The sequence below is a fragment of the Hemiscyllium ocellatum genome, chromosome 19, assembly GCF_020745735.1.
Source record: "Hemiscyllium ocellatum isolate sHemOce1 chromosome 19, sHemOce1.pat.X.cur, whole genome shotgun sequence".
NCBI classification, from domain to species: Eukaryota; Metazoa; Chordata; class Chondrichthyes; order Orectolobiformes; family Hemiscylliidae; genus Hemiscyllium; species Hemiscyllium ocellatum.
This window is the reverse complement of record NC_083419.1, coordinates 37,813,884-37,836,649: the sequence shown is the minus strand read 5'-3', so window position 1 is coordinate 37,836,649 and position 22,766 is coordinate 37,813,884. Positions and strand designations below refer to the sequence as shown.

Genomic DNA, 22,766 nt, shown 5'->3' with positions numbered 1-22,766 from the left:
AAAATGGCCTAACCAACATCCTGTACAGCCATAACATGACCTTCCTACTCCTATCCTCAAACTCTGACCAATCAAGGAAAGCATACCAAATGCCTTCTTCACTGTCCTATCCACTTGCGACTCTGCTTTCAAGGAGCTATGAACCTGCACTCCAAAGTCTCTTTGTTCAGCAACACTCTCTAAGACCTTACCATTAAGTCCTGCCCTGATTTCCCTTTCCAAAATGCAGCACCTCACATTTATCTAAACTAAACTCCATCAGCCATTCCTCAGCCCATTGGCCCATCTGATCAAGATCCTGTTGTAATCTGAGGTAACCTTCTTCGCTGTCCACCATACCTCCAACTTACTAACTATACCTATGTTCACATCCAAATCATTTATATAAATGACAAAAAATAGTGGACCCAGCACCAATCCTTGTGGCACTCCACTGGTTACAGGCCTCCAGTCTGAAAAACAACCCTCCACGACCACCCTCTGTCTTCTACCTTCGAGCCAGTTCTGTATCCAAATGGCTAGTTCACCCGGTTTTCCATGAGATCTAACCTTGCTAACCAGTCTTCCATAGGGAACCTTGTTGAACACCTTAATTAAGTAATTACATTTGTAATATCTTTGTTTTGTAAAGAGGTCCAGCACATTACAGTGTAAAGTATAATTTATTTAAAAATCATAATTGTTTATCTTTTGAAAAAAAGCAACTTGTATATCAAAACTTGACTTTTGAGAGCTTATACTCTGCAGATCAGCCAACTCTTATGAAGTACAATCAAAAAAACTTCAACTATGGGATTCAGCAGGTTTTGCTGATGACAAGCAAGTGAGTGCTGGTGGTGGATCTGGGGTATAACTTCTTGTAAAGACAGCAGGTGGGAGAAGCAGTGCTGGCATGAGTTAAAAGAACCAAAGCTTGAAACTGTTATCATGTTTCAGCTGACCAACTCTGTCCTATTCAAGCCATCCCTCTGAGGCTCCCTGTTCCATTTCGCACAGATGTTCTCGAAATATGAGACAAAAGGCACGCGATTCAGGACAGTCAAAATAAGAGGAAATATTTGAAAATAGTGGAAATTGGTTACCCAGAATTTCTTCTGATTTATGAGATGTCAGTGTTGGCACATTCCTTTTTCTGTATGAACTAAAATAGCTTCCAATTAAATTGGCAATTAAGGGGGTTGGGGGGGGGGGGCATCTTACATCAGCAACAAAATTATCAATATTATAGAATCCCGACTGTAGAATAAGGCCCATCGAGTCCACACTGACCTTCCAAAGAGTAATCAACCCAGACCCATTCCCCATCCTATTATCCTCCATTTACCCCTGACTAATACACCTCACCTAGGCATCCCTGGTCACTATGGGCAATTTAGGATGGCTAATTCACCCAGCCTGCACATCTTTGGATTGTGGGAGCAAACCCACACAAACACAGGGAAAATGTGCAAACTCCACACAGACAGTCACTGGGATCAAACCTGTGTCCCGGGTATTATGAGGCAGCAGTGCTAACCACTGAGCCACAGTGCCACTCCAATACACCTGGTTACATCTTGAGGTGGAGCTGAGAAGATATGTTGAAACATGATGAGCTTCCTTCATATCTTTATACCAATGTCTGTGTAACCAGCCTTCTCTCCTAGTCTTCTGCTGTCAAAACACTAACGCTGGTCTTCTCGCACAAATACTATGCGTCTTGGGAGTCAGGCATCAAAAAGGAAGAGAATGGGAAAACACGACTATATTTTCCATAAATGTTGACATTGACAACATCAGAAACGCACAGGACTTTGACCGAATTTCTTCGTCATTAAGATTCTGAACTACACCTCACACTGAACATTCAGGGCACTTCCCACAACAAGGAGCAGTGCCTGCTGCACGACGGGACACTGGAGGAGTTGGTGATTGACTAACTCCTGGTGCATTAAGGGATACTGGAGGAATCGGTGATTCACTAGCGCCTGGTGTATTATGGGCTGCTGGAGGAGTCGCTGATCCTAACAGTGGCTGGTGCGAGGAGATAGGAATGGCGATGAAATGTATTTTGAGATCATTCGTTGTACGGAGTCGAGTGAATAGGCGCCTTGGAGACAGTGCTTTCTATTCTACTCAATTGTCGCCAACTCCTACGACGTCGCCCGAAGGTAATCAGAGGGTCAGGCTGTGAGAGGTTGGTTGTGAACAGACATAGCTCGGCTTCAGTCACTGGGTGGCTCACTCGAGAGCTGAGGTTGGCGACCGATTATAAACTGGGTTTTTAACTCATGAATTAAGACAAGGCTATAATCACCACACCTCACATCGTGCTTCCTGTAATGTTGAAGTTTTAGCTTTTTTTTTCTACTTTATACTGAATAACGTTTTTTTGTTTTTCTGCTTTGTACCTAAAGATTTTAAACCTTTTGTAGCTAAGATGGTGTTGGGAAAGGTGACATTGTACACTTCTCATTGTATTTCTGTGTACCTGTACTTGAGTACACGTCATAAAGTTAGAGAAATATACAGCATAGAAACAGACCCTTCAGTCCGACTCGTCCATGCCGCCCAGATATCCTAAATTAATCTAGTCCCATTTGTCAGCATTTGGCCCATATTTGTCTAAGTCCTTCCTATTTATATACCCACTCAGATATATTTTAAATGTAATTGTACCAGCCTTCTCTACTTCCTCTGGCAATTCATTCCGTATACACACCACTGTCTGAAAAGGTTGCTCCTTAGGTTCCTTTTAAATCTGTCCTCTCTTACCTTCAGCCTATGCCCTCTAGTTTTGAACTCCCTTACCCTGGGGAAAAGATCTATTCACCCTGTCCATGCCCCTCATAATCTTATAAACTTCTAGAAGGTCCCCCCTCAGCCTCTCAAGCTCTAGGGAAAATAGCCCCAGCCTATTTAACTCAAACTCTCCAACCCTGGGGACATGCTTATTAATCCTATCTGAACCCTTTCAAGTTTCACAGTATTTTTCCTATAGCATGGAGATCAGAATACATGAGATAATAAAATCTAAATCTAATTCTGTAAGGACTCCATTCCATGTTCTCATATCATTAACTGTTCCATTAGTAATTTCTTATACGGGAGTGCTTCCAGTATATATTCCTGTGGTCTGTGGAGTCGTCAACTCTGTCTGACCCATTTCCCACAGTTCTGGCATCACCTCTTTTCCCTAAGAACAATATATGTCCCTGTCCTCACTTTCCACCCCACCAGCTTGTGTATTCAATTCTCTGCCATTTTCTGCCAACACCAAGCGCACCTTTCCCTCTGCCCTTGTCAGCAATCCACAGGGACCATCCCTTCCATAATACCGTGGTTCACTCTCACTCATAACACATCTTCACCCCGCATAGCACCTTACCAGACAATTTCAGAAAACAGAATGATTGTCCAAGATACTGAATGTGCCTTCCAGGTGATGTAACTGTTTATTTGCACTTTTTATCTAGTCCACTGTATTCACTGCTTGCAATGTGGTCTCCTCAACATTTGCAAAATCAAATGCTGGCTAGGTGACACTTTGCAGAACACTGCTGCACTGTATACATGTAAGAATGACCCTGACCTTCCAGTGATTTGCCTTTTTAATATACCATTTTGCTTTCGTGCTAACAATGTCACATTAGGCCTGCACAGTGCTCTGCTGAATCCTAGTGCAAGGTGGAAGAACAGTTCCCCATTTTCCACATAGGTACTTTACAATGACTCAACACTGAGTCCAACAACTTCAAAATACGAACACTGTCCTCCATTTTGAGTGCACACTCTCTTCATCTCCCACCTCATGTTCCTTGTTGTTTACTCTCAGCAGAACTAATCTATTTTCTATTATTCACACCTACAATTGACACTTACTGAAAAGATATAGAACATAGAACAGTACAGCACAGAACAGGCCCTTCAGCCAATGATGTCGTGCTGACCATTGATCCTCATGTAAGGTAAACCTAATGGATGAACTCTCAAATTTCTGTGACCATATGCATGTCCAGCAGTCTCTAAAATATCCCCAATGACCTCGCTTCCACAACTGCTGCTGGCAACGCATTCCATGCTCTCACAACTCTCTATGTAAAGAACCCGCCTCTGACATCCCCTCTATACTTTCCGCCAAACAGCTTAAAACTATGACTCCTTGTGTTAACAATTTCTGCCCAGGGAAAAAGTCTCTGGCTATCAACTCTATCTATGCCTCTCATTATCTTGTACACCTCAATTAGGTCCCCTCTCTTCCTTCTTTTTTCCAATGAAAAAAGTCCAAGCTCAGTCAACCCCTCTTCATAAGATAAGCCCTCCATTCCAGGCAGCATCCTGGTAAACCTCCTCTGAACCCTCTCCACGGCATCCACATCTTTCCTACAATAGAACGACCAGAACTGGACACAGTATTCCAAGTTGAAAATGTGTTGCTGGTTAAAGCGCAGCAGGTCAGGCAGCATCCAAGGAACAGGAAATTCGACGTTTTGGGCATAAGCCCGTTTCCTGATGAAGGGCTTATGCCCGAAACGTCGAATTTCCTGTTCCTTGGATGCTGCCTGACCTGCTGTGCTTTAACCAGCAACACATTTTCAGCTCTGATCTCCAGCATCTGCAGACCTCCCTTTTTCCTCACAGTATTCCAAGTGCTGTCTAACCAAAGTTTTATAGAGCTGCAACAAGATCTCACAACTCTTAAACTCAATCCCCCGTTAATGAAAGCCAAAATCATATGCTTTCTTAACAACCCTGTCCACTTGGATGGCAATTTTAAGGGATCTATGTACCTGCACACCAAGATCCCGCTGTTCCTCCACACTGCCATGAATCCAGCTTTCAAGTTTGACCTTCCAAAATGCATCACTTCACATTTATAAATGCAGACTATTGTTAGCACTTCATTGTTTTTTGCCCTGGGTGCTCTCACTATCTGATCCAGTTGCTGTTCCTCCCTCTTTGGTAAGAGCATAAAAGTAATTTCTTCTCCAGTCCCCTTAAGTTCCGAAGGAAAGTCACATTGGACCCTGTTAATTTCCATCTCCATGTATGCAGCCAAACCTGCTGAGTTTCTCCAACAATTTTTGTTTTTATTTCAGATGCCCAAAATCTGCAGTACTTTGCTTTGTCCAATCTACTGTGTGAAAAATAAGTGAGGGATACTTTTCTTAATTGGCCATGATGTTGCTGTGCTATTCTCTAACTCAACATAGTCTTCCTCTGAGAAACACGTATCCGACACCCCGCCCTGACAGAAATAATGAGAAGTCCCTCTCCACAACCTCTTACCCTCCCAACCACCAGATCCAGCCTGTTAATTGCTAACCATCCTATAATTGAGGCAATATATTATCAAAGGATTCAGACCCAGCCTTGCAACATGGGCTCATCTCCATTGTTGTTATTTTACTTAAATTACTTAAGTTAAATGTAAAATTTTAAACCATTACACTTTTGAACTATGGGGAGCGGCTGAATACGCTGGGGCTTCTTTTTCCTTGAGCATTGGAAGGTTTATGAAATAATGAGGGGCATGGATAGGATGAATGGCCAAGGACTTTTTCCAAGGGTAAGGGAGTCCAAAACTAGAGGGCATAGGTTTAATGTTTAAGGAAATCTTTAAGGAAACTTTAAAAGGGCCCTGAGGGGCAACATTTTCACACAGAGGTGGTGTGCATGGAATGAGATGCCAGAGATGGTGGAGGTGAGTACAATGGATGGTGGAGGTCAGTACTATTACGACATTTAAAAGACATCTGGATTAGTACATGAATAGGAATGAGTTAGGAGGATATGGGCAAAATGCTGGCAAATGGGACTAGGTCAGTTTAGGAAATCTGGTCAGCGTAGACAAGCTGGACAGAAGAGAATGCTGTATGACTCTAAATGTCTGTATATTTGAAAGTCTCATTACTTTCCATATCTTTTCTGTAATTAAGTTTTTTATTTCTACAGCAGTAACAAGCAGCAAAAGAGCATCTCCAAAAGAAAAACAAAGGAGAGAGGTAGTTATTGAACAACTCTCATGCATTTTCAACCATGTTTAAGAATCATAGAATAGTCCACAGAAAATTGGCGTGACAATTCAGTGATTTTAAAATCTTGACCATTGCCTAAAGAATACAGAGTGGGAGGGGTAGTAATTGATTTCTTATTGAATTGTTATTGATCTTGATGTATTCATTCTTACCCCCTTCATCCATTGTATGGACTGGTTTAGTCACAAATGATATGGCTACTTGTTCAAGGACTTGGTATTCAGTGTCAAGTGCTTCAACTTCTGACTTTTCAAAACCATTTTATTAAGCAGCAGCTAATATGGTGATGGAATAATTTTCACCTTTTTTTAGTTATATTTGCCTGCAACAATACTGAAGGCTCAAGACCTTCAACAAAAAAGCAGTTCTCTTGGTCCGCAACTCACCTACTGGTTTAAGTATCTGTTTCTTCTACTGACAATGTGCTGTGTCAATGGTGTTACCACCTACAGGAATTATTGAGAATATTCATCAAGACTTCTTCAGCAGCTGTTACAAATTTGTGATTTCGACTAGTTTTTTTTATATAAAAACAAAGTTAGCAAGTGCATGGGATCATCGTGTCTCCAAGTTTCCAGTCAATTAAAGTCCTGGAACATGTGACCTAACAAACAGTATTTTGTGAGCACTTTTACTAAAGGGACCCCATTGTTTCATGAAGTAAACTTCAGCAGTTAGTGGCAGAGATAAATATTGAATTTCCCAGTGACGTCCACAATCTGAGACTGAGAAAAAAATACATGACTTCGGTTACTATAACATAAAACTACAACATTTGTTAGTAGTAAAGTACCATATTTATACTTATTTATTTCAAAACTTGATTAATAAAATTGCTAATGTGAGAAACCAAAGCTTTTCAAAAATATTTAATGAAGTTTTAAAACAGTATTTTGCATTTTTAGCCAGTACCTCCGAGGACTGAAAAGATGGAAGTGGACCAGAATTGGTGCAATGTGTACCCAACAGCAGCTGCATTTAAACCTTCTGTTGTACCGCTTCCTATTCGTATGGGCTATCCAGTAAAGAGAGGAGTCCCACCGGCCAAGATAGGAAACCTGGAATTAATAAAGGTGAGAATTAGTGTCTTTCTAGAGTATGCAAAGTAAAACTCCAGATATTTTGCTTGAACTGTTTGAAATTCTGTGGAAAACATTAGTTGCCTTCAGTTTCAGCTTCTTAAACCATGTGTTTGTAATTTTGCAGTCTGGTTGTCTTGTGCCAATTATCTTTCACTTTCAATATCATAGTTTCACAGAGAAGGTTGAAAATGCAAAATGTTTGATGAGTTCCTGTTTATATACAACTAGATGTGAAATTTAGGTTGTGGTTGTAATTGTATGAATATTGTAGTTCAACAAGCACAGAATGAAAATAATCCTGCAGCCTTAGAAAATTGTCTTCTACAGCTTGAGATCACCAAGTCTGAGTGAAGCATCCAGCACAAGCCCCAAGCTCTAGAAAGGAGACTAAACCAATGGGGTGCACATATTACATGGATAAATGTATTACCTTTGTTTTAGTCAATTAAATTATTATGAGTGTTCTGAAATTCCACTGCAGGAAACTAACCTGCATATTGTATCCATCTCAAATTCACTTTCCAGTGATCTTAACCAGTTTTAAATAATTGGGTTAACGAACTTGCTGAATACAAAGATATGATAGCTGTCACTACAGCTGATCGCAGTGATGAAGGGAAAGGCTCAACAAATGACATAAATCATCTGAGCCATTTGGTCATTTAGCTTTTAATATACTCTGGTGACTGAATATAGTCATTACTGAGAGCTAAAAACTTTGGCATTATGCTATTCATTGTTCCAATTTTGTGTCTAAGAAGAATTGTGAAAACATGTTTTTGGTAACTAAAACTATTGGAGTCAAGTTGCTTTTTTCCAAGTTAGATGTGAATGTATATAACATCTGATTGTATGTTCAGAGTTCACAATATCTTTCGACATCCTGCTGTAAGAAATTATCCCCATTTATGATCTTGAGCTTATTCAAAGGATATGTTTTGCATTTTTTTTTTGTAACTGGAATCTAGAGTTGTACAGTCACTGCTTGCAGCTATTAATATATTTAAAAAGAAAACCTTTGCATAGACTCACTATTAAAATAAAATGGGCAGTCTGGTCCAATAGACAAACTTCAAAAATATATTGGATGAAATATCGCTTCTGACATTGGGAGTATATATAATACTTGCCTTGATAATTATTTAACCCCTAAAAGATTTTGTAGTATATTTCTTTTTAAATCTTTCTGCCATTGTGACTGATTAAGGTGTTGTTTCATAAATAATTTCTAGTGACTTTAAAACAGATGACTGTTTCCTAAATATGGTCATTACTGAGAGCTAAATAATCTTGCATGATACTGTTCATTGTTCCAGCTTTGTCTGTGAAGAATTGTAAATATTGATGAATATTGTGAAAACAACTGTTTAAAATTGTTGGTGGTAATTGATGCAATGTTTAAATTTTCTTTAATCCCCATTTTAAAATTCTGCAAATTTAATTCTTCAAATAATATCTTTAAAAACAATACTCAATCATAACAATCCTGGTAATGACACTTGGTGGTTCTACCTTGGTTCTGATTCATTTGTACTTAAAAATTAGAAGCAGGAGTAGTCATTCGATCCTTCAAGCCTGCTCCACCATACAATATAATCATGGCTGTTTCTCTGTCTCAGTGTTATATTCCTTCTTTCTGTTAAAGCCATTAATATCTAAAAATGTCAGTTCCTTTCTTGAACGTACTCACTGACTCCCCAATTTTCCATGGTAGCAAATTCCACAGGTTGACCCATCTCAATCTTCTAAACTCTACAGAGCTCAGGCCCAGTCAAACCAATCTCTCCTCATACAACAGTTCTGCCATCCCTGTATCAGGCCTGTTAAATCTTCTCTGCTGTGCTTCTGTGGCAAGTTGTATCCTCTGTTGGTTGGGAGAATGAAACTGCATGCAATACGCTAGGCGTAGTCTTGCAAAAGACCAATGTAACGGCAGTAAAATATCCCTACTTCTGAACTTAAATCCTCTTGTAATGAAGGCCAACGTACCATTTGCCACCTTAAACTTCCATTGACTGGTGTACAAGGACACCTAGATCCCTTTGTGCATCCACATTTCCTAATATATTACCATCTACGTAATACTATTTTTCACACCAAAGTGTGTGACATTTATTCATTTTATATTGCATCTACGTGTTTGTCCACATACTCAATGGATCTGGGTTGTCCTGAATTAAGTAGCGCCATTGACAATATGTAATGATTTGCAGACTGCAATAATATCTCTGACCTTGTTGAGAATGACCTTTACTACCTGCTAAATCAAACCAGTTTATTATTTATTTATTTATTGTCATAGAGATTTACAGCACTGAAACAGATACTCTTGTTCAACTTATCCATGCCGACCAAATATTCCAACCCAATCTAGTCCCACCTGCCAACACCTGGCCCATAACTCCCCAAACCCATCTCATTCATATAGCCATTCAGATGCCTTTTAAATGTTGCAATTGTACTAGCCTCCTCCACATCCTCTAGCAGGTCATTCCATCCACGTACCACCCTCTGTGTGAAAAAGTTACCCCTTAGGTGTCTTTTATATTTTTCCCTCTCACCCTAAACCTATGCCCTCTATTTCTGGACTCCCCCACCCCAGGGAAAAAACTTTGTCTATTTATCCTATCCATGCCCCTTATGATTTTATAAACCTCTATAAGGTCACCCCTCAGACTCTGATGCTCCAGGTAAAACAGCCCTAGCCTATTCAATCTCTCCCTTTAGCTCAAATTCTCCAACCCTGGCAATAACCTTGTAAATCTTTTGTATAATGTCGCAACTCTCCGTCACTATTTTACGGCATAAAATAAACCATGACATAGATTATAAAGATAGAAAATAAGGAAATAAAGTTAAATGTTTAACTTTACAGCTAAAAGCCCTTATTTATTATTTATAAATGTGTTTCAGATTCCAAATTTTTTGCATCTCACTCCACCTGCAATAAAACAACATTGTACAGCTTTGAAAGGTAGGTCACATGGTGAACCTGTAATTTATAGTCAATAGTTTAAGGTATGGTTTACATTTTAGAATAGCTTGATATTTTTATGCAGTAACTATAACAAGCTATCAGAATTGTATGGCATTTATACAGTTGACTTCCCCCAAAAAAGTTAATGACTACATTTTAATAGTCATGGCATAATTAAAAGATTGTGGATTCAAGTCTTGCTCCAGAGTTAAGCACAGAAATGTAGGCTGACATCCCAGTGTGTCCCTCAACAAGTAGTGCATGGTGTGAAGCGCTTTCTGTTGGGGGGGGTTGGGGGGTGGGGGAAGAGAGAGAGGAAAAAGAAACATGTTTGGGAAAAGAGAACACTGGGAGGGTATTCTTCTGCTAAGAAGAGAAGGACTGCTGTTGGGTTAACTACCAGCAAAAGACTTGCGAGCTCAGGACACATGTTTGAGAATGCCAGGAAATTAGAATCACAGATGGAATTTTACAACAATGGGCTAATTCAATCATTCTTCAATGGCCCAGTGGGAAGACTTGGTTAAGAAGTGCATTGGAAAATTTCCCTTTGCAACTGAGGGAGAAAGATTCTCGTTAACGCCAAAATACATTGAGCTTTAAACTTGTCACTTTCTGTGGAGAATGCACTTATAATGCATAACTGTGGTGTGAGTGTATCCATTTGGTGACACTGGGACTTTAAAGTGATTGCATATACATGCTCAAATCGCAATGCAAATGTGCACAGTTCTAGATTCTGCATGTCTTTCAGTCATATGCAAGCATCGACACTCTGCTTGTTTACAAAACAGGTGCAGGATTGAAACAGGATTTGAATGGATCAGAGGGAGAGAGTGGATGGAATGCTGGGGACAGGGGGAGGGGAATGGGCAGGGATTGGGGTGAATGGGTCTATGGAGGTGATTGAGTGAATGGACCCAACCTGATTTGTTTCTTGCACTGGGTCCATTCCCTTCTCGCATCCCATTTCTGTCAGCCTTCTTGATGTTGTTAGTCATCCCAGTGAGGTAGACAAGCATATGGGCACTTTTCAATACATCTCAGTCACTAGCATATGCACAAATGTCTCCCTAGAGCCTGCTCCTCAGTATCGGCAAATGCAAAGAAGTTAAAGGAAGATACCTTCTCCATTGTTCAGTGTATTTATTGCCTCCTAAATAATGTTTAGTTGATATTGCTTTCGGTTTTATTTACTATATAAGTTTTAAAATGAAATCTTGAGGCTTGTTGCATTGATTATTGGAAACTCTTACCTCTTATAGGGCAGGTAACAAAATGAAAAGCTTTTTTTTGATCCACTCATGTCTGTTTAACCATTTGCTTTCCTCTGTTTAGTGGTTTTCTTTAAATGCTGCTGTGCATACAGCTGTGTCAGTTTGCTCGTGTTCACTGTGATGAAATTTGATAATTTGTTTATTGCTGGTGCTCTTCTTAGAATTTATTTAACACACTCACGCCCCTAATCATATGCACAAGCTATTCTGTATACCATGTTGTTCCTGTCTTAATGCCCTTGAAGTCTCCTTGTATCATCCTCTTAACTTATATTTCCATCCACTTTTGTGTTATCAGTGAATTTGGAAATATCACATTTGATCCCTGAATCCAAAATATTTATATAAATCTTTAACGTCTGTGGCTCCAGCACTGATTTTTGTTTGATCCCACTTATAACAATCAGCCATTCTGAGAATGACCCAATCATTCCTACTTCCTGTTTTTTGTCCAAACCAGTTTATTACCCCAGTCTCTAGTGTTATAATTTTGTTTACCACACTCTTATGTGGAATCTTTACCAGAAGTATTCTGAATATCCAGTTACATCACATTCTGCAGCTCTCATTTACCTAATCTACAAGTAACATCCTCAAAAAGCTCATACAGGTTTGGCAAACACAATTTCCCTTTCATAAAACCAAATTGACTCTGCCAGTCACATCACTGTTTTCCAAATGTCTGGTTTCTGCATCCTTTATAATTTTTAACATTATCCTTGCTCCTGCTACCAAACTAACAAGTCTATAGATCTCAATGTTTCTCGCTCCCTCCCTCCCTCATTAAACACAAGGGTTACATTTGCTACTTTTCAGTTTACAGAAACCTTTCCAGAAGTTATAGAATTTTGTAAGATAATTATCAGCATCATCTAATTTATAGCCACCTCCTTCAACAAGAAAGGCAGAGATTGATCAAGGATAGTCAGCACAGATTTGATAGAGAGAAATTCTGTCTGACTAGTTTTTGAAAAGGTGATTAAATTGAGAGTAGTTCAATTGATGGTTTACGTGAACTTCAATAAGGCTTTTAACAAAGTCCCATGTGGAAGGCTGGTCCAAAAGGCAAGAGACCATGGGAAAACTGGATCCAAAATTGACTGGTGAATTGGAGACAGCGTGTGATATTGAAGGGCTGTTTTCGTGATTGAGGTCTGTGACCAGCGTGTACCACAACGATCAATGCTGGGACTCTTGCTGTTCATTATGTGCATTAATAACTTGAATATGAATTGAAAGGAATAATTAATAAGTTTGCATATAACCATAAAATTGATGGTGTTGATAGTAAGAAGGATGGTCTCAGGCTACAGTCTGATATTAGGAGAAAATGAGGACTGCAGATGCTGGAGATCAGAGCTGAAAAGTGTGTTGCTGGAAAAGCGCAGCAGGTCAGGCAGCATCAAAGGAGCAGGAGAATCGACGTTTCGGGATAAGCCCTTCTACAGTCTGATATTGATCAGCTAATAAATTAGACAGAGTGATGTAAGATGGAATTTGTTCCTGATAAGTGAGAAGTGATGTATTTTGGAAGGTCGAATAAAGGACATGCATGTGAATGGTAGGTCATCCAGGAGTACTGAGGAACAAAGGGATCTTGGTATAGATCGCTGAAGGTGTCAGCACAAGTAGAGAGGTTGGTGAAGAAGGCACACAGGATGTTTGCCTTCAATATGCAGGCATAGAATATAGGAGCTGAAACGTCTTATTCCAGCTGTATAAAACATTTGTTGGGCTTCAGATGGAAAATTGTGTAGTTCTGATCGCCACACCATCAGAAGGACGTGATTGCACTGGAGAGGGTGCAAAGGGAATTCACCAGGATGTTGCGTGGGATGAAATGTCTAAGTCATGAGGAGAGACCGGATATGCTCGATGTTTTCCTTGGAACCCAGGAATCTGAGGGGAATCTGATTGAGGTATACAAAATTATGCAGGTTATAAACATAGTAGATCGTGAGATTCATTTCTCTGTGGCAGGTATGTCTCAGACCAGATAGCATAAAAAGTTTAAGGTGAGGAGAAAGTGGTTAAGAGGTTATCTAGGCAAAGTTTTTTTCACCCAGAGAGTGGTAGAAATATGAAGCGTGCTGATCGGGATAATGGTGAACCAGGTACTCTTGTAATATTTAAGATGTTTCTGAATGAACGCTTAAAATGCTAGCACATAGTAAGCGACAGGGCAAGTGCAGGTAAATGGGATAGTGTCATTTGGTATTTGCTAGTTGACATAGAGATGATGGGCTGAAGGGTCTGTTAATATGCTGTATAATTGAACAATCTGGGATTAGCTCATCAGCTCCAATCCAGTTGAAGTTTTTGAGTTCTATGTCCTTAGTGGTACTGCTTTCATTCACTTGCTCTTTTTCGCAACTCTCTTGGTTCGTTAGTGTTTCTGTGCCTTTAGTTTTTCCAGTGCAATCTATGTCTTTTATTGTTTTAAGCAATTATTTTGGAATAATGTAAAATCTACAATTTATTCCATTATTTTGGTTGCAAGTCGTAGTAGCATGATACTGTATTGCTGGAAATTGATAACGTTCTCAGAATATAAATATAGCTTTTCAATATTGTTCACATCTTGAGTTCTTGACAATATGCAAGGTCAACTAGAATTTAATTGAAATACTTTTAATGCAATGCAAATGATTGACAATCTTTGTTTTCTGTTTGGTATAAGTAATGTTGGTAATGTAGATATGATATGCAAACAAAGCTTGAATATTTATTTGGATCTTGCATGGTGGATATTGTATAATCATGCTTTCGCGTTTGGAAATAGTGAAATCTTCTTTAAAATAAAATAAAGTAAAGTGTTTTTGAAAAATCTGTGCTTTTCAGGAGGCATTTTTGACCAAGAGAAGAATATTAAATGCACATTGTCAACATTGAGCATTCTCTATTATGTACAGCTTCTTCCAATGCTAAGTAAAGCTTCCAATATTATAGCTCAATATAAATCGCTGTTTGTTTTTTCAATTTGCTATTAAACAGGTGAGATTTCCAATCATGATTGAGATGAGTTATCTATATTTGTTTTACTTAAAACCTTTATAGGCATCCTAACAGTTTGGACTGTATCAAGCTTGTATTTGGTCTGACTTGCTGTGAAGTTAATTCTAATGGTTGGTCATGCAAATACTTGAAAAAAGTTCTTGGATACCTGTGTATTAGTTTTATAATTTCAATATTAATGCAAAAAATACAATAGACCAGGCAGTGATTTTATTTCAACTGATTTACAATATTATAATACCAAGATTCTCAGTATTGTCCAAACCTTGAGGCATAACTCTATCTAAAGAATTAGGATTACAATAATGATTCCTTATTACTGCGAAGTGGACTAAATGTTTTACCTTTCTAATCATTTTCCTGATGTAGAGTTCTGCACTGAGTGGCCAGCAATGCTTGACAGTGATGAAAAGTGTAAGCATCATTTCCCAATTGAAATTAAGACAACAAACTATGTTGCAGCAGGACCCTCTGTGCGCAATTCCAATGCTAGAGTGGTTACCATGACAGTAAGTGATGAATAAATGGCAAAAGATCACAATATGTAAAATTATTCAATGTAATCTAACCAAGGTGATGTTAAAATCCCATTCTTGGTGAGAGATGTTAACAGTCAAAAATATGCTCCCGAGCAACATGGAGATGTAGCAATTAAATTTGCTGTGAACTTTAGCGAGCTCCTATACTTATTTTTTTCCAGAATTCAACCAGATTGTCAGAAACACAATTTTTAAAATAACTTTAACACAATTAGGACACTTGTAGACCACTGTGTTAATGATGAGTATTGTACACAGTTTTGGAGTTCTTTCTTCAGGAGATATATGCATGTCTTAGAGGGAGGGCAACCTATGCTTACAAGACTCATTCCTGAATTGAGTTGTCCAGTGAGATGGGATTAAATAGACAAGACCTAACTTATCTCGTGTTTAGAAGCATGCAATATAATTTCATTGAAATATGTAATATTCTTAAGGGTAGATACCTGAAGTTTATTTCTAAGGCTGAGGAATCTGGAAATAAAGATTACAGTCTCAGTTAGGAAACTTATTTCATTTTAAATTAGATTGGATGGAAGATATTGAGCAAAAAATAATGAACAAATGTAAATTCATGTATAGCTAAAGGGTTATTAGCACTGCAGCTTACATTTGAACAATGGCATGAGTTGTTTGAGTATATTAGAGAAGTATGTTTTAATTATTTGCAACTGACTTGGGGGATCAGTCTTAACCTAACTCCTCTCAGGAAACAGTTGAAACTGAGCAAGTTAATTATCCATTCAAAATTTGCTTCTTTTCTATTACCTGTAATCTTAATGTGTAGGCAACTGAGGCATGCAGCTAAGGCTAATAAAAAAAACAAAGAATAGGATGCTGGAAACCAGAAACAATAACAGAAATTGCTGGGAAACCTCAGGAGCCCTGGCAGTGTATGTGGAGAGAAAGCACAGTTTTGAAGAGGGGTCACTGGATCCAAACATTAAGTCTGCTTTTTCTCTGCAGATGTTGCCAGACCTGCTAAGTTTTCCGAGCAATTACTACTTCTGAGCTAATGCTTGTTAAAGCGCCATATTGCATTGTGACATAGGCCTGATGAGGTAAAACTATTGGACCTGCAGTTATTGGCAACAGTGCAGGAGACTAAAAAGTAATGGGGCATTTTTTTCTTCATGCAGCCAAGAGTCACACAAGACCCCCTTTCATTTCACAGGGCGAAGCAACCTCTCAAAAGCTTTTTTCCTGATAAAGTTCTCTGTTCAACATTCAACAACTAATATCTGTCCTTTCAGACTTGAGGGAGCAAGGTGTACACCAGTTAAAATAAAATCAGGCTTAATGATTAAAATTATGAGAGCCTCCTGTTGAAACAGGTTGAGGGCATTGAAATCTGCTCCCTCAGATTAATCAGCAGCCTACTGAGTTAAAATACTTTGTTTATTTTTGTTGAGTACATATTTTAATTGCTCATAATGAATTCACAAAAAGTCCATCCCTTGCCCAGCAAAACTATTTGTTTACTCCTCCACGAGTGCCTTGTGAAGTGTGCCTTCCTCCATGCTTTCTTTGTCCCTTGCCCTACGCACATCCCTCATTCCTGAAGAAGGGCTCATGCCCGAAACGTCGATTCTCCTGCTCCTTGGATGCTTCCTGACCTGCGCTTTTCCAGCAACACATTTTCAGCTCTGATCTCCAGCATCTGCAGTCCCCACTTTCTCCTATGCACATCCCTTGCCCACCCTTGTTCTTTTGAGTCGAGCTATTAAACATGTTGTTCTTTATAAGAAGAAAGAAAGCAATTCTGACCCGCTGGTGACTTTTATGAACTGTAATGTTTATTATTGGAACTAGACTGGTGTATTTTGTTTTCAATGTTGGCAGATCAGACCTCTGAATATGATGAATTCATAAATTGAAATGTCGAGTAGTTGAAATCTGGCATTTTATTAAACTTGCCGTTCATAAAAAGATGAAACCTTTTATATCCTGTTCCCTTTTTTCTTTTTAATTTAAATTTGCATTTTTAAGTACTCTTCTTTCCAAAATCAGTCATAGAAAATAAAACACATTTTGTTACAAGTGATATATGCTATGATGACTACCCTAGTATACCAGTAAAATTGAGTTGAGGCTTAGTAACCTTATGATGATTGCAGTTCTTTAAGTTTATTATAATACATTGTTAGCCACTGTCATTTTGAGAAAGATTAGCTAATTATTTGAGAAATAAATGGCCCACCTGTATAAATCTGATAAAATATTTTGACTAAGCTCAGGTAAGCATTTCGTCTTTGTATTTTGAAGGTTAGACTTTCGAGTCTAAATTTGGATGATCATGCCAAGAAGAAATTCATTAAACTTGTTGGAAATCGATACAACAAAGACACAGATATACTTACCATTACGACAGACAGGTACAGTAACACGAAACCAATGTCAGTTATAAATGCAGTTAAGCATACAAAGTCACTGGGGCAATATCGTCATTACAAAACAATAAATCTAAGTATCCAGAGGCAACATTCTGTGGTTTTATTCCTCCTTAGTAATGTAGTTGTGTGATACAACATTGTTACAAAACAATTGATAATGTATGTGACTGTGGCATGTTTTGTACCTTTTCTCATACTGTATGCCTCTGGGTTTTTAACCAGTTTAGCTCTGCGTAATGGTTGGGAAAGAGAAAAAAATTATTTTCTGCTCTGACCTCATTGACCTCTGATATTTAACAGTATTGCTATCTCTATCCATCTTTTTTCCTTGCCTCTGTGTGGTTCATCCTTGGTCCTCCTTTTGTCATTTCAGCCATGTACCACCGTGGAGCATTCTTGGCTTCCTAATTTTCTTTATTTACTTTGAGTATCATTTCATGATCTTAACTGTACTTCTGTCCTACCATCCTCAGTTCTGTGACTAATTGTTTGAATGTAATGAAGCATAGTCCAGTTTGATTCAATGTTAGGAAGATTTAAATCATACCATTTGGCTCTGACCAAAAACTCTTCACTCCTGGCCCTGACTCCAAACTCTCTTTGATTGCTTTTTCAGGCTGAGTCCAGTGCACTTTTAGTATCCTGGTTGGTCCAGCCATTCCATTTCTTTTCTGTTGTCAAAACTGCTTGCTTCCACCTCTGTAGCATCCACCATTACTGAAACACTTCATGTGACTTTTTGTTGCGCCAAAGTTCAGCTTCTTTGGAGCCTTTCTAACTGGTTTCTTGATCTGCACACAGCATAAAGTATAATTTGTCAAATTCTGCTCGGTGTTGCATATCAACTTGCTAAACTATCGCTTCTATTTTTTGCCACTTGTTCCTGTCTCTCAAAGTAGTGAATTTGAAATCTTCATTTACGAATCTGCACTAGTTTTCATGTTTTAACCACCCTTTCCAAACGTTAAAGCTCCCAAACGCTGTCCGTTTTCAAGTGTTTTGACTAATCTCTCATAGGCTCGATTTTCCACTACAGTGCTTACTCCTACCTGTCATTCTTACAAATGCAGGTCCCTGTAATAGTCAACTAGAGGGTATTTTCTAATCAACTTGATCAGAGGTGTTATGAAACACTCTGGAGTAGCTGGGACATGAACCTGGTCCTCCTGACCCAGAGGTAGAGCTGCTACAACCTTCCTCTGGGCCACTACCACTGAGGCCTGGGTTCAAATATGACCTGTTCCAAATATATGTAATAACCACTCTGAACAGGTTGATTAGAAAATATCTGGGAACAGGGTGGGGTTTATTGCTCTGTTGTGGTAGTATCCCTACTTATGAGCCAGGAGGCCTAGGTTCAAGTCCCATCTACTCCAGATATATGTAATAACATGTCTAAATAGATTGTTTAGAAAGATATAGGAAGGTCCTGTGGTGCAGTGGTAGTGTCCCTACCTCTGAGCCTCAAGGCATGATTCAAGTCCCATCTTCTTCAGAGGTGTGTCATGTACATCTGAATGAGTTGCTATAGCTGGAGAAAAAAAGATCTGATTTCTTGAAGGTCTTGTGTTGCAGTGGTAGCATCCCTACTTCTGGATCAAAAAACCTGGGTTCGAGTCTCACCTGCACCATAGGTGTGCTGTAACCGATGTGAAAGGTTGATTCAAAATATTTAAGTGCCCTTGTGGCCCAGTGGTAATGTCCCTGTTTCTGAACCTGAAGGGCTGGGGTTCAAGTTTCACTTGCTCCAGAGGCATGTTATGATATGTCTGAGCAAGTTGTTTTAAAAGTAAGAAGCGCTAAGCTGTTTCCCAATGGGGTGTTGACTTCTGGACAGGGAAGGATGAAAATTGGAGTTGTGCTAAACTAAAGATTTACAACAAAACTCTTGTGTTTTTTTTAAATATCTTCAGCTGTTGAATTCAGCATATAGATATTATCCTGTTAATCACTGCCAGCAAACATTTTTTTCAATCTGTTGCGTCAACCGTGCCTATTTTCCCCTCTCATCTTTCTTCTCAATGCTTGTTGTTCATTGAGACACCTTGGAGCATTTTACAAATGCTGTGAAAAATAAAAATACCTGTAGGTATGTACAGATTATGTACCTACATACAGAATTAATCATTTGAACAGGGAAAGGAGTAATTTGAATGTGAAGAACATGGAAACCAAGGAAAAACAAAAGTGAACGGTAAAGCCACAAAAACAAGGTTGGAAAATTGAAGCTTGAATATGTGGAGAGATTAGCTTCAGTTTTAAACTATTACATTTTAACCAAAGGGCCTGCCTTTACTTCATGAGCTTTGCTACTTAGAGTGATTTACTGAAGAACTATATGCTTAATATATACTAAAAACTTAATATGCTTCACGAAATTAAGTTCCTTTCTTATACCTAAAAATTGTCATTGAAAAGAGTAGCTTAACTTTTTAAAAGTAATTTTAATATTACGTATCAGTTACAATTATGAACTACCTTTCTTTCAGATGTCCACTGCGGCGGCAGAATTACAATTATGCCATGTATTTGCTCACTGTGTTATACCATGAGTCATGGGTAAGTTAACTGAATTTGGGGAACTGACCACCTTTTGAATACCAAATTTTTCTTTTACAGTTTTCCAAAATGAAATTGAAAAAAACCCTTATGTTTAGTGCAAAATGTTGCTTTGCTGTACTTCATCTCTTTTGTTACCGTTTATCTTGATCTTGTTTGCGCGGAGTTGTGGCTGTCACTGACAAGGCTGGCAACTTTTTAATCATTCATGCAATGTGGCATTGTTGGGAAGGCTATCGTTTATTGCCCATTCTTGGTTGCCCTTGAAAAGGACATTATCCAGGCGTGAGCTGACAAGTGGCAAGTAACATTGATGCTGCACAAATACCAGGCAATGACCGTCTCCAGTAAGAGACAATCTAACTACTGCCTCTGACATTCCATGGTGCAACCATCACTGACTTTCCCCCCCACCCCGTCAACTTACTTGGAATTACCTTTGACAGGAAGCTCAACTGGACACGCAATATAAATGCAGTGGTTACAAGAGCAGGTCAGAGGCTAGGAATACTGCCGCATGAAACTCATCTTATGACTCCCAAAACCTGTTTACTATCTGCGAGGCACGAGTCAGGATTGTGATGGAATGCTCCCCATTTTCCGGGATGGATGCAGCTCCAGCAACAACAAGGAAGGTTGACGGCATCCAGGAAAAACAGCCCACTTTATTGGCATCACATACATAAGAATCCACTCCCTCCACCACACGGTGCTGATACTATCTACAAGATGCACTGCAGAAATTCACCAAAGAAAGACAGCACCTTCCAAACCCATGATCACTTCCATCGAGAAGGACAAGGGCAGCAGATACATGGGAGCACCATCACCTGCAAGCTCCCCTCCAAGTCTCTCACCATTCTGACTTGGAAATATATTGCCGATCTTTCAGTGTCGCTGGGTCAAAGTTCTGGAAGAAGGCAGCTTTCCATCTTAAGGGCATCTGGGGATGGGCAATTAATGCTGGCAAGCCAGCAATGTCCATGTCCCAAAAGTGAAGATAAAGAAAGTGGCGGTGAGCTGCTTTCTTGAACTCCTGTAGTCCATTGCTTTCAAGTTACACAATTCTGTTCAGGAGGGAGTTCCAGGATTTTGACCTAGCACTAAAGGAATGGTGATAGATTTCCAAAGTAGGGCAATGAGGGAACTTGCAGGGGGTGTGTTTCCATGTATCTGATGCCATTGACCTTCCAGACAGAAGTGTTTGTGGTTTGGAAGGGACTGTCTAAGGAACCTTGGTGAATTTCTGTTTTGCATTGAGTAGATGGTATGCAATGCTGCCATTGAGCATCAGTGATGGAGGGATTGAATGTGTGGTGCTAGTCAGGTGGGTTGCTTTGTTTTGGATTGCATCAAGCTTCTTGAGTGTTTTTGGAGTTGCACTCATCCAGGTGAGGAGTTCCATCACACTCCTGACTTGGGTCTTGTAGGTGGTGGACACCTTTGGGGAGTCAAGAGTTGAGTTACTCATTACGGTATTCCTAATCTCTGGGCCGTTCTTGTCACCATGGTATCTATACAGCTAGTGTGTTTTGAGAAGATTTGTAGCTCAGGTTGAGATTCTGGACATAGGTTTGTTTGCTGAGCTGGAAGGTTTGTTTTTTAGTAGTTTTGTCACCATACTAGGTAACATCTTCAGTGAGCCTCTGTGTGAAGCCCAGAGGTTTCATTCAGAGGCTCACTAAAGATGTTACCTAGTATGGTGACAAAACTACTAAAAATGAACCTTCCAGCTCAGCGAGCAAGTCTATATCCAGAATCTGTATGGCTAGTCCAGTTCATTTTCTGGATAACAGTGGCCATGATCAACATCCTGGGAATAAAGTGCTGTTAATGCCATTGAATGTCAAGTGAACACAGTTAGGATATGTCTTAATGGAGAAATCTTTACCGGGGAACTTGTGCAGTGAAAACATTATTTACCGCTTGTCAGCCTAAACCTAGATATTATCCAGGTTTTGCTGTATTTGGACGTGCACTGTTTCAGTACCTGAGATGTCTTGAATGGTGCTGACCATTGTGCAATCTTCCGTGAACATTCCCACTTATGGACATGCCAAATTTCCTTCCTCTCCAGAGGAAGTGTGGATGTTGTTGTATTTTCTTGACTGTTGCATCGATGTGAGTGGACCTGGACAGATTGTTTGTGATCATCACTCCCTGGAACCCAATGCTCTCAACTGGCTCCACCAGGGATGAGTGTAAGGCCAGGGAAGTGGCATCTGCTGTGGAGCTGTTGCGCTACGAGGCAAATTGCAGAGGATCCAGACAGTTTGCTAGGTTGGAGTTGATGTGAGCTATGACTAACCTCTCGAAGCACTTCATAATTATGGAGGTCAGAGCCACCGGGCAATAGTCATTGAGGCGCACTGCATGGTTTTTCTTTGGACTGGGATAATGGCGGTCATCTTGAAGCAGGAGGGGACTTTAGATCACAGTAAGACGAGGTTAAAGATTTATGCATATACACCCACCAACTGGTTCGCACAGGATCTGGGTGCACAGCCAGAGACTCTGTCTAGGCCAGTCACTTTCTGTGGGTTCACTCTCAAGAAGGCCGATGTAATGTCAACGGTGGTGCCTATGTGAGTACAGGTGCATCCAAGGCTGTTGGGTCTAGAGCTCAGGACATCCCTCTCAATTGTATACCACTATGCCACCATTAATGTGTCTTGTCAAGACAGATTCTGAGATTGATTTTTCCAGGAAATTGTGTATAAGGTATGATTTCTGTGAGTATGACTTTAAGGCTATTGCTTGACTACTGTATCATAGCTCTCTCAATTTTAGCACTCATTCCCATATGTAATAAAGGAGGATTTTGTGGGGTTGACAGCAACTTTGCAGCTGTCATTTCCTGGGTTTTAGTCAATGGTAGATGATCTATCCAATTTCATTTTTTTTTGA

At 39.4% G+C, this 22,766-nt stretch overlaps 1 protein-coding gene across 1 annotated transcript in view; it reads left to right on the top strand.

The window, feature by feature from the left end:
- The first annotated feature begins 1,975 nt into the window (after positions 1-1,975).
- Positions 1,976-22,766, top strand: part of mrps35 (mitochondrial ribosomal protein S35) — a 36,621-nt gene continuing 15,830 nt past the window's right edge. The window contains exons 1-7 of the mRNA XM_060839369.1: positions 1,976-2,150; positions 5,935-5,984; positions 6,923-7,090; positions 10,013-10,073; positions 14,738-14,877; positions 17,173-17,282; positions 19,790-19,859. Of these exons, the coding sequence (XP_060695352.1) occupies positions 2,033-2,150; positions 5,935-5,984; positions 6,923-7,090; positions 10,013-10,073; positions 14,738-14,877; positions 17,173-17,282; positions 19,790-19,859 (717 nt within the window). The 5' untranslated portion in view covers positions 1,976-2,032. The remainder of the gene's footprint in view (positions 2,151-5,934; positions 5,985-6,922; positions 7,091-10,012; positions 10,074-14,737; positions 14,878-17,172; positions 17,283-19,789; positions 19,860-22,766) is intronic.